This window comes from Diceros bicornis, chromosome 35, assembly GCF_020826845.1.
Source record: "Diceros bicornis minor isolate mBicDic1 chromosome 35, mDicBic1.mat.cur, whole genome shotgun sequence".
Taxonomy (NCBI): domain Eukaryota; kingdom Metazoa; phylum Chordata; class Mammalia; order Perissodactyla; family Rhinocerotidae; genus Diceros; species Diceros bicornis.
In genome coordinates, this window is record NC_080774.1 from 29,878,651 (window position 1) to 29,889,486 (window position 10,836).

The window sequence follows — 10,836 nt, forward strand, 5'->3', positions numbered from 1 at the left end:
ACATAAAGATCTACTAAAAATCAGTAAGACACAACTAAATAGAAAAATGGACCAAAGACCTGAGCAGGCATTTCACAAAAGAGATCATCCAAATAGCCAATAAACATAATAAAAGGTGTTCAACTTCATTAGTCATCAGGGAAATGCAAACCAAAACCACAATGTGATGCCTACTCACCGACCTGCATGTCCCAAATGTAAAAAGATAGACAATATCAAGTGTTGGGAGCATGTGGAGCAACGGGAACTCTCAGAAGCTGCTGGAGGAGGTATAAATTGGTACAAGCACTTTGGAAAACTGGCGTCCACTACAGCTGAGCATCTCGATGACCCAGTAATTCCACTCCTGGATATGTACCCAACAGAAGTACGAACATCTGGGCACCAAAAGACACAGACAGTAATGTTCTGAGGTGCGCCATTCGTAACAACAAAAACTATAAATGACCAAAATGTCCTTCGACAAGAGATAAATAATTGTGGTTATTCCTGCGGTAGAATACAAAGCAGTAATGGAAATAAATGAACAACTCCAACATGGACTGCTTTTAAAGATATCTAGCAAAAGAAGCCAGACACAAAAAGATACATACTGTATGATTCCATTCTGTTTCTTAGTCTACAGAGGTGTTCCCTTTGCGAAAATTCATCGAGCTGATGAAAATTCATTGAGCTGATCACACTGATGACTCAGGCACTTTTCTGTGTTAAACAAAAAAATTATTAAGGTGTAATTTTTGCATCATAAAGCCTAGATGGGTCTAAACATTTAAGGAAGAAATAATGCCAAATGTTACACACTCTTTCAGAAAATAGAGAACACTTCCCAATTCATTTTTTATGAGGGTGGCATAGCCCTGATATTAAAACAAGACAAGGAGGGCCGGCCCCGTGGCTTAGCGGTTAAGTGCAAGCGCTCCGCTGCTGGCAGCCCGGGTTCGGATCCCGGGCGCGCACCGACGCAGCGCTTCTCCGGCCGTGCTGAGGCCGCGTCCCACGTACAGCAACTAGAAGGATGTGCATCTATGACATACAACTATCTACTGGGGCTTTGGGGGAAACAATAAAATTAAAAAAAAAAAAAACAAGACAAGGACATTCCAAAAAAATAAAATTATAGAGCAATATCCCTCTTATGAATATAAATACAAAAATGTTTACAAAATATTAGCAAATTCAACATGATGTATAAAAAGAACCATCATGACCGAGTGGGTGTTATCCCAGTAATGCAAGGTTGGCTAACATTCAAGAAGCAACCAGTGTAATTCACATTAACAGACGAAAGAAGGAAAAACATAGGATCGTTTCAATAGGCCCAGAAGAAGCACTGGAGGAACGTCAACACCCATCATAAAAATACTCAGCAGCTAGAAATAGGAGGAAACTTCCTCAATATGATAAAGATCATCTAAGAAAAACTCACAGTTAACATCTTAATGATGAAATACTAAAGGCAACCTCCCTAAGATCGGGGGAAAGGAAAGATTGCCCATTGTCGCCACTTCTACTCAGCATTGTACTGGGGGTGCTGGCCAGTGCAGTGAGGCCAGCGGTAGACAGACCGGAAAGGAAGAAGAGAAATGGTCCGGCTTCACAGACAATAAAATTATTTATAAAATCCTGAGGAAGCTACAGAGAAGTTCAAAGAACAAATAAGGGAGTTCAGCAATATCACAGGATACAAGGTCAATATACAAAAGTCTATTGTTTCTATATGCTAGCAATGAACAGTTGGAAAAGAAAACTAAAAAAAAAAAAATCTATACCATTTATAACAGCATCCAAAAACATAAAATACCTAAGGATAAATGTAAAGATGTGCAAGACCTCTACAGTAAAAAATACAAAACATGGCTGAGAGAAATAAAAAATGGAGAGAGACATCGTGTTCGAGCACTGGAAGACTTAATTCCCTGCAAATTGATCTCTAAATTCAGTGTAATCCCAATCGAAATCCCAGACTTTTTTGTGGAAACAGACAAGCCGAATCTAAAATTTATACGGAAATGCAAAAGATCGTCACATCGTAAACCCTAATAAGTCTCAGACCAGAGGTTGAAATGGGAATGAAGAAACCATGCAAGTGTTGGAGGAAGACATGGATGAACTTCCTTAGTAACATAGAAGTGGGCAAAATTTTCCTACCAAAATCCAGAATCAAGAAAAGAGAGTAAATTGTTACCAAAACAAGGTATGGATGGCAAAAGAACACTATGAACAAAAGTGAAAGATAAGCTGGGAAAATTCAACAGCTCTCAGTTAAAATGCCTGCTATGAGAGAGCTCTGAAAAAAGGAGGGAGGAAAACACCCTACAATCATATATTTTTAAGATGAGCAAGTGATATGAATAGTTTGCAGAAAAAGAAAGGCAACTGGCCTTTAAATATAAAAATTATGGTCACCTTGATCATAAGAGAAATGAAAATTAAAACTACATGGAAGTGTCATTTCTCACCCATCAGACTGACAGAAATCCCAGGGTGACACTATGCACAGTGGGCGAGGCTGTGGGGAAAGGGACCCTCCTATGCAGTGATGGTGGGAATGCAAAACAGTCCAACCCCGAGGGGGACCTAGGTACTATCTAGCACTATCCTGTATGTGGTCACCCTTTGGCTCACAATCCCACTTATAGGAATCAATCTCAAAGATTTTCTGACAAAATACAAAAAGATGTTTGCAGAAGGGTCCTCGTTGAGGTACTGTTTGTAATAGCAAAGCATGGGAATCCACCCACAGCATACTCTTGCGTGAATGACACACGCACACCGCACGCTGCTCAGAGTGAGATGCTGAAAGGAGGGCAGAGAGGTCCATGTGGTACGCTGTGTTCATCTAAGAAAGGGGAGGGGATGTGCTGTATATATTTCACTTAGTTAAGGGGAAAAAAGGAGAGTCCATTAACAAAATCAAGTGCTTCTTCTAAGTGCCATGGGGGCAACAGGGTGGAGGGCACAGGGATAAAAGCTAGACTTCCCTAAGATGCCTTGTTTTGGGGATTTGACTTTGTAATTATAAATTACAAATTAAATTAGAGAATGCAATGCCAAAAAATTGAAAGAAAAAAATCACACCGACTAGGATGGCTATTATTAAAAACAAAACAAAACAGAAAACAACAAATCTTGGGAGGCTGTAGAGAAATGAGAGTCCTTGTGCACTGCTGGTGGAAATGTAAACTGGCACAGCCACTGTGGAACACAGGATAGTAGTTCCTCCAAAAGTTTAATACAGAAGTACCAGTGATCCAGCAATTCCACTTCTGGACGCACACCCTACAGAAGTGAACACAGGAACTCACACAGCTATTCGTGCACCAGTGTTCGCAGAAGCATTAGTCACCATAGCCACAAGGTGGAGACAACCCAAATGTCCCCCAGTGGATGAACCAATAAACAAAATGTTTATCAACAAAATGTTATAATTAATGGGTAAACAAAATGTTTGCAGCAATTGAAGGTATTTAGAGCATGAGAACATCTTCATGACTCCCAGGCAAGAATGGATTTTTTAGGACACAAAACGCAATTCTTAAATCTGATAAAATTTCATACGCAGGATTCCATAAACAATTTAACCCCGAAAAGACTAAAGAACACCTACAAATCAAGAAAACGATTGTTTAAAGGCCATAGCAAAAACCCACGTCTGTGTGCACAAGGAGATACACAGAACAACTTTACTACCAAAAAAATGTAAATGATAAAAGCAGAGCAGCATTTGTATGAGACAAAATGAAACTCAAGGTCCGTCATTCCCACGAAGCAGAGCATTTCACGTAAACGAGGAGACAATTTCCCACGAGGCCCGCCGCCGGAGCGCGCACGAGCGGCGCGGCTCGGACTCACGGAGAGCGATGCGGACCCGCGGGAGGAAGGGCCGCCCCGAGAGAACCCAGCGCCCTGCGGCACCTGGATACGCACCGGGGGCCGGGCCAAGGGAGCCACAGACCTCCGCGCAGAGGGCGGACTGGCACCCCCACCCGCCCCCTGGCTCAGGCTCAGGAGCAGGAAAAAACCAAGCTTCGTGATACGATACTGACCCACTTCCGAGTCGGCTCCTGCGCAGCAGCAGGGGCTGTAGGAAAGGGGCCTCCCAAGAGGGCCGGCCGGGGGCCCCTGGGTGCCAGCCTGCCCAAGGCGCGGGCGCGGGGCGAGGGCGCGCCCCGCTCAAGCCGAGGGCCCTGGCCCGGGTCGCAGGCTCTGCTGCGGGGCGTCAAGTACAGCCTCTCGAGACGCGAGGCTCGCCTGGAAGGCGCGGTGCCCTCTGAGCCGGAGGTGCCAGGGTCCCCGCCCCCGGGCGTCTCCTCTCTCCTCCGCCTCCCCCCAGGCGCCCAGAAACCACACCGGAGACCGAGGTGCAGGCGGCCGCGGCCGGCGTGATGCTCCCTAGGCGGGCAGCAGCCCGCGCGCGCGCAGCTCGAACAGCGGGCACAGCGTGTAGCGCAGGCGGCGGAAGGCGGCGTCCGAGCCGAGGCGCGGGAGCCCCCGGCGGAAGGCGGCGGGGTTCACCAGCGCCAGGTAGAGCAGCGGCAGCATCAGGAAGCCGAGCGCGAGCAACAGCAGCGTCTGCAGCGCGCCCAGCGCCCACAGCCTGCGGACCGGCGGGCGGACGGACAAACTGGCAGTCCGCGGACTGCGCACGGGGGCGCGGACCCAGACCCGAGCGCCCGCCACCCGGCTCACCTCAAGCCCGCCGCGCCCGCGCGGCCCAGCAGCCGCTGCTCCTGCGGAAGAGGGAGCGGCGTCAGCTCGCGCCGGGGCGGGGACGCGGCGCGGTCCGGGGGACGCGGGGACCAGGTCCCGGGGATGGGGTCCCGGGGCCGGGCCCTCACGAGGAGGCGGGTCTCCGCGGGTGTGCGTGGCCCCTGCAGGGGGCGGGTCCCGACCGCAGCCCGCCCCTCCCCGGGCCCACGCTCACACAGTTGGCCTCGGCCACCTCCTCCATGAGGGAGCCCGCGCAGTCCCGCGCCCGGCGAGGCTGCGAGTCGCCCCTGCGGGGACAGGCCTCGAGCTGGCGATCTGCGCCGGTCCACGGTCGCCATCCACCCCCAACAGTCCTAACCCCTTACAGTTCCGGGCCGCCGCGCGAGGCGTCCAGCGCAGCCGCCGCCTCCATCACCTTCCCCTGCAGCTCCTTGGGGGCGGGAGCGAGGCCTCAGACCACCGGAGGAGACCTCCCGGTGGTGGTGGTGGTGGGGGGGCCGCCGCAGCTCTGGGGGAAGCGGGGTGGAGGTCGCAGTGGAGGGGGCGGCACCTGCAGGACTCCGCTCTGCTCCTGGAAGCTGGCCCAGGCCTCCTCCGTCCGCTGCGCGCCCTGGGGTTTGGGGAGCCGGGATTAGACTCGGGGGACACACCCCTCTCCACTCCCGAAGCGACCCTTCCCCTCAGACCGGGCTCCGCGCGCACCTGCCGCAGGCCCTCCGCCTGCACCGCGTACTTGGCCTCCACCAACTCCAGCTGTTTCTTCCGGAGGATCTCAGGAAGGTCAGGACCCCGGCACGCCCTGCACCTGCCGCGCCTCAGGGCCGGGACCCCCGCCCTCAGGAGCCCACCTCACTGCAGCCCCGGGGGCGTCGTGGCCCCGCCCAGGCGCCCTTCTGCCCGCCCCCCGACCTCAGAGCCCCGCCCCGGCACTCAAGGCCCCGCCCCCAGGTCGTCATGGCCCCGCCCCGGCCCTCGGGGCCCCACCAAGCACCTGCAGCTCCACCAGTTGGGCCCCGAGTTGCTGCTCTGCGCGCTGCTGACTCAGTTGTTCCCCTCCGTAATAGAAGAGCTAGGGGATGGGGCTTGTGAGGACGGGTTTGCGGGGCTTCTAGGGGCGGGGGATATCCTGGGAGGCGGGGACGAGGCGGAAACGAGGCAGGGACAAGAGCGGGACTTCCCAGGGGAAGCAAGAGACAGATGCCACCTCCTGAATGTACCTGACTTGACAGCTCCTCCCACTGCTCCTGCAGCTGCCGGTTGTGTTGCTCCTGTGGACAAGGTCGAGGGGACAGTCCCAGCTTCTCCGAGGCCCCGCCCTCGTCGCAGGCCCCGCCCCACCCAGGGCCCCGCCCCCACCAGGTCCTGCTTGCGCAGCTCCGCAGCCTCCAGCAGTCCGCGCGCCCGCTCCGCGCGCTCCCGTGCCCCTTCTTGTGCCTCCCCTCGCAGGGCCCGCGCCGCCTGGCTTCGCCTCCGCTGCAGGCTGCAGAGGGGAAACAGGCGGTGCCACCGCGGGAGGCGGCGGTGCTCAGACTCCCGCAGCCCCGGGGAAGGACCAGCCGCGGGTGGGGCCGAGAAAGTCCACGTCGGGTCGCCGCACGCTGCCCTTCGTGGGTGCCCTGAATAGATCGCCCCTGTCCCGACGGCCTGGAGCAGAAGTGCGGGCCCGGGCGGGGAGGAGTAACCGACGGGTCGGTCGGACGCTCTGCGAGACCCCCGGGGCCGCGGTCCGCAGGATTGACCCCGGCGCGCCCAGCCCGCCCGGGGGAGCCGCGCTCCCCGACACCTGCGCTCGCACTCGCGCAGCTCCTGCAGGCGCCCGGTGAGGCTCTCGCTTTCTGCCTCGAGCCCGCGCACCAGCTCCTCCAGCTCCTGCTTCCGCAGGCGTCCGTCGCGGTTGTCCTTCTGCAGCTGCAGCAGCAGCTCCTGCGTCTCGGCCATGGCTCTCCGGGCTCTGCCCCGTCGCCTCCCGCCTCGGGGACCCGGCCCGCGGCCGGCGTCACAATGGGCGGCAGGGGGCGACGTAGCGCAGGCCCCGAGCCCGGCGGGACGCGGGTCAGGCAGGATCCCACTTAGTGCGTCATTCGAAAAAATGTGATGGAAGAGCCACGATCGGATCAATAAGAGATTAATAAAATATAATGCCTAATGCAGAAAAGTTGAGGCAAGATTTGTTCCCCCATATTGCAGACGGCCACTTGCAAACTGATTAATCTCTCTTGTGGAAAATACTTGGAAATATATATCAGGATCCATAAATATGTTCATATATTTTGACCCAATTATCCTACTCTTGGGAATTTATACCGGGAAGAACAATTTTAAAAACCCAAACACTATGCATTAAATGGTTCATTAAAGTGGTTACAGTAATCACAAAAAGGAAACAATTGTAATTATTAAAATGATCTATTCGAATATTATATGGCATGCACAGAGGATGTCTAGCAAAAACAATATGATTTAGCATTTACGCTAAAATAACTACGATTATAAAGTACATGGGCAAGACCTTTAACGAGAACAGGAGAAAGACAAGCTATTTCATTATTTGGTGAGATTGTACGCGGGCCTGGGAAGGGTCGATGGCGTGGCGGGGGCTGGCGGCCGAGTTCCTGCAGGTGCCGGAGGTGACACGGGCCTACACCGCGGCCTGCGTCCTCACCACTGCTGCGGTCTGGAGCCAGGCGGGTGGGCGGGTTGTCGCCACGGTTACAGCCTGGGAGGGGGGTCGCCATCGTTACAGCCCGGGGCGGGGGTCGCCTTGGTTACGGTGGATCCCGGGCAGCCCCTGACGCCCCCCTGGTTCCGCAGCAGCTGGAGCTCCTCAGCCCTTTCCAGCTCTACTTCAACCCGCACCTCGTGCTCCGGAAGTTCCAGGTGAGGCCGCCCCGCCCCTGCACCTGCCGCCCCGCCTGGCCCGCCCCCGCCTGACCGCGGGCCCCTCGCAGGTCTGGAGGCTCGTCACCAACTTCCTCTTCTTCCGGCCCCTGGGATTCAGCTTCTTCTTCAACATGCTCTTCGTGTATCCTCCCCGCGCGGGCGGGGGCGCGGAGGGGGCGGGCGGGCCCGGCGAGAGGCGCCAGGAGCGGGGAAACTGAGGCCCGGCCCGGTGGCCCTTCCTATACCGGCGCCCAGGTTCCGCTACTGACGCATGCTGGAAGAAGGGTCCTTCCGCGGCCGCAAGGCCGACGTCGTCTTCATGTTTCTCTTCAGAGGCGTCCTCATGACCGTATCCTTCAGGGCTCTGCAATCTCAGGCCGCGCGCCTGTGGGTCCAGACTGTGTTGCCATGGGGCCCGACTGAGCGCCCAGCCGGGGAGGGACCGAGTGGGTCACTCCAGGTGAGGAGGCACTAGGTGTGCAGCGTGTGCTGAGTCCAGGTGCCAGGGCTAGATCCTCAGTGCTGCACACAGAGTACCACAGGGGGATGCAGGAGAGCCAGGTGGGGTGCCTGGGGGCTGAGCCCCGATGCCAGGAGCAGGAGAACGTGGCGCAGGGACGGGCAGTGGTTGGAGGCTGGGGTGAGGTGGAGAGGCAGGGCAGATCCCTGGGGGCCTGACTGGAAGGGCACACTGGATGAGGGAAGGGAAACCAGTGGAGGATGGCAGGGGTGGAGGAGTCAGAGGGGCCCCCCGGCAGGGCTGAGGCCGGCACCAGGGAGGGCCTCCCAGCACCTTGACTCGGCCCAGCTGCTGGGGCTGCTGGGCAGCCTGTTCTTCCTGGGCCAGGCCCTCACAGCCATGCTGGTGTACGTCTGGAGCCGCCGCAGCCCTCGAGTGAGGGTCAGCTTCTTTGGCCTCCTCACCTTCCAGGCGCCGTTCCTGCCCTGGGCGCTCATGGGCTTCTCCCTGCTGCTGGGCAACTCCATCCTCGTGGACCTGCTGGGTGAGCCTGCCCGTCCATCCAGCCCACCCCAAGCTGGCTGGCTGTCACCTGAGGGTCTGTGGGGGGCCACCCCAGGCTGGCTGCTCCGCCACAGCCCTGCCTCCCGCCCGCACTGGACCTCTCATCTGTCCCCCTCCCCTCCTGCCCTCCCAGCGTCTCTCTTCTTACAGCCCCTTGAACAAGCCAGCCAGCCTGTAGGCTTCACATCTTCAGGCCTGACCTGCTGGTGATTGTGTGGGTCCTGACCGGGGTGGGGATGGGTGGGTCAGGGTTCCCGCCATGGCTCCTGCTCCTTGGATGTCCTCAGGCCCTCCCCTCCCCAGGTCCTGCCCACTTCTGGGCCCTGTAAGCCTGTCCTTCAGGGCCCACCCCGGCCTGCCCTGGGCTGGCAGTGTGTGCAGGACACCGGGCACCTGGGCTCTGGGGCCTGAGGTTACTCTGGGCCTGGCTGGGCCTCCAGGGCTGTGCATGGTTGCCTGGCGCAGGCTCTGCTGGCCCCGGGCTCTGGACTGTGGAGGGTGGCCTCGGCATTCCCCGGCTCTCCCCAGGGATTGCCGTGGGCCACATCTACTACTTCCTGGAGGATGTCTTCCCCAACCAGCCTGGAGGCAAGAGGCTGCTGCTGACCCCCAGGTTCCTGTGAGTGTGGGGATGACAGCCCTCCCCCTACACTCCCTCAGCCGGCTCCCCGCCCTGTGGAGGACCCGGCTGGCGTCAGCTCAGCGTGGGCCCCTCCCCACAGGAAGCTGCTACTGGACACCCCAGAGGAGGACCCCAATTACCTGCCCCTCCCCGAGGAGCAGCCGGGACCCCTGCAGCAGTGACCCCATCCAGGGCAGGGCCAGCCCCAGGAGCCCGTGTCCCGGCCTCTGGCCGGCCTCCACCCCACCTCTAACTTCTGCTTGCAGCGGAGCAGTCTGTTCTGGAGGCTGGGCCCATGCCCAGGGCCCACCCAAATAAACAGAATGACCTGCAGTCTCTTCGCCCACAGCACTGCTCCACTGCCTCGGCCGGCCAGCCCCTTCCATGCTGGGCAGGGGCTGCTGGCCTTGACCCAGGGCCACCAAGCCTGGTCCTGCCCTGCCCACCCTCTGCCCTTGGGGTGGGGCTGGCCCAGGGCACAGCTCTAGTCCCGCCAAGCCTGACCAATCGTAGGTGGAAGAATGGGAGGCCCAGAGAGGGTGACAAACCTGCCCACGGTTGCCCAGCTGTGCTCTGAGCTCACAGATGGCACACGGGGAGTTCTCATCTCAGCCCTGCTGGTGCCTTGATGGGCCTTGGGCAAACTCACCTGTGCTGGGCCTCTGCTCCCTGCCAGTCAGCGAGGGGCTGACCAGATCTCAGTGGCGGGGGCTGGGACTGGGCTGTCTTGGTTGTGCTGAGCCCCATCTGCAGGGCTCCTGTCTATGATGCCCTCAGGCCGATGCCTCACTTGGCCCCTCCTGTCCCTCACCAGCCACCGCCAAGTGGACGTTTGCCCCATTTTTCAGCTGAGCAGCTAGTAGACTTGGCCAAGGCCCCGTGGGGTCAGGTGCAGAGGAGGGCCAGGACTGGGTCCTCTGCCTTTTCTGTGACCCCAAAGCCTTTAGAAGTTTTCCCTCAGCAGAGTCCTGTGACTGGCTGAGCAGAGAGCTCTGGGAAGTTCTGTCCCTGCCGTGAGGACTATGGGAGCCTTATCTGACCGCGCAGCTCACTGTTCTCTTCTGTAAAGTGGGCATCAGACGACCTGGCCAGCTCTCCTCCTTGTCCCAGACCTGTCCGAGTTATGATTTATCCCTGGATGGTCAGCAGCACGGGGCTCCTCCAGCCACATGTCATGTTCATGGGTGACAAAAGTATTAGCCATAGAGTCTGACCTCGATTTTGGAGTGAAACCTTGTGGAGCAGCAGTGGGCTCTGCGGTGGTGTGGGCCGGCCGTGTCTGACGTGGGGGCCCAGCCCCTGGGCCTGGTGCCCTGGGCCTGCCCCAGGCCTCTCCCCGCAGGGTTGAGGCAGGCAGAATTCATTCCATCCCGCCAGCTGTGGGGGCCCAGGGCTGTCCCCGGCCCCATGGATTGAGCACACACCTCAGCAATGGAGTCCACCAATTTCCTAGGTCAGCCAGGCCTGGGCCTGGAATCTTCCTCTTTGTTCAGGGCCTTCCAGTGAAGCCCAGCTCTCCCCTTGCTGTGAGGTTCCAGCAAGTTCCACTCCTGGACAAAGGGCAGGGGTTTGAGTACAAACACCCTGGGAGTTGTCACAT

General features: G+C 57.5%; 2 protein-coding genes across 2 annotated transcripts in view; one reads left to right on the forward strand and one right to left on the reverse strand.

Annotated features, from left to right (window-relative positions):
- LOC131398466 (tubulin alpha-3 chain-like) overlaps positions 1-5,556 on the reverse strand; it is a 29,599-nt gene extending 24,043 nt beyond the window's left edge. The window contains exons 1-2 of the mRNA XM_058532018.1: positions 5,413-5,556; positions 5,261-5,320 (exon numbers count right to left, since the gene is read on the reverse strand). The gene's annotated coding sequence lies outside the window, so the exon portion shown is untranslated. The remainder of the gene's footprint in view (positions 1-5,260; positions 5,321-5,412) is intronic.
- Positions 5,557-7,905: 2,349 nt separating this feature from the next.
- On the forward strand, positions 7,906-9,523 carry LOC131398467 (derlin-3-like). Its single transcript, XM_058532019.1, has 4 exons — positions 7,906-7,939; positions 8,399-8,594; positions 9,143-9,233; positions 9,337-9,523. Exons 1-4 carry the CDS (start codon positions 7,910-7,912, stop codon positions 9,416-9,418), a joined length of 399 nt encoding a protein of 132 aa, XP_058388002.1. The 5' UTR covers positions 7,906-7,909; the 3' UTR covers positions 9,419-9,523.
- Positions 9,524-10,836: the final 1,313 nt, after the last annotated feature.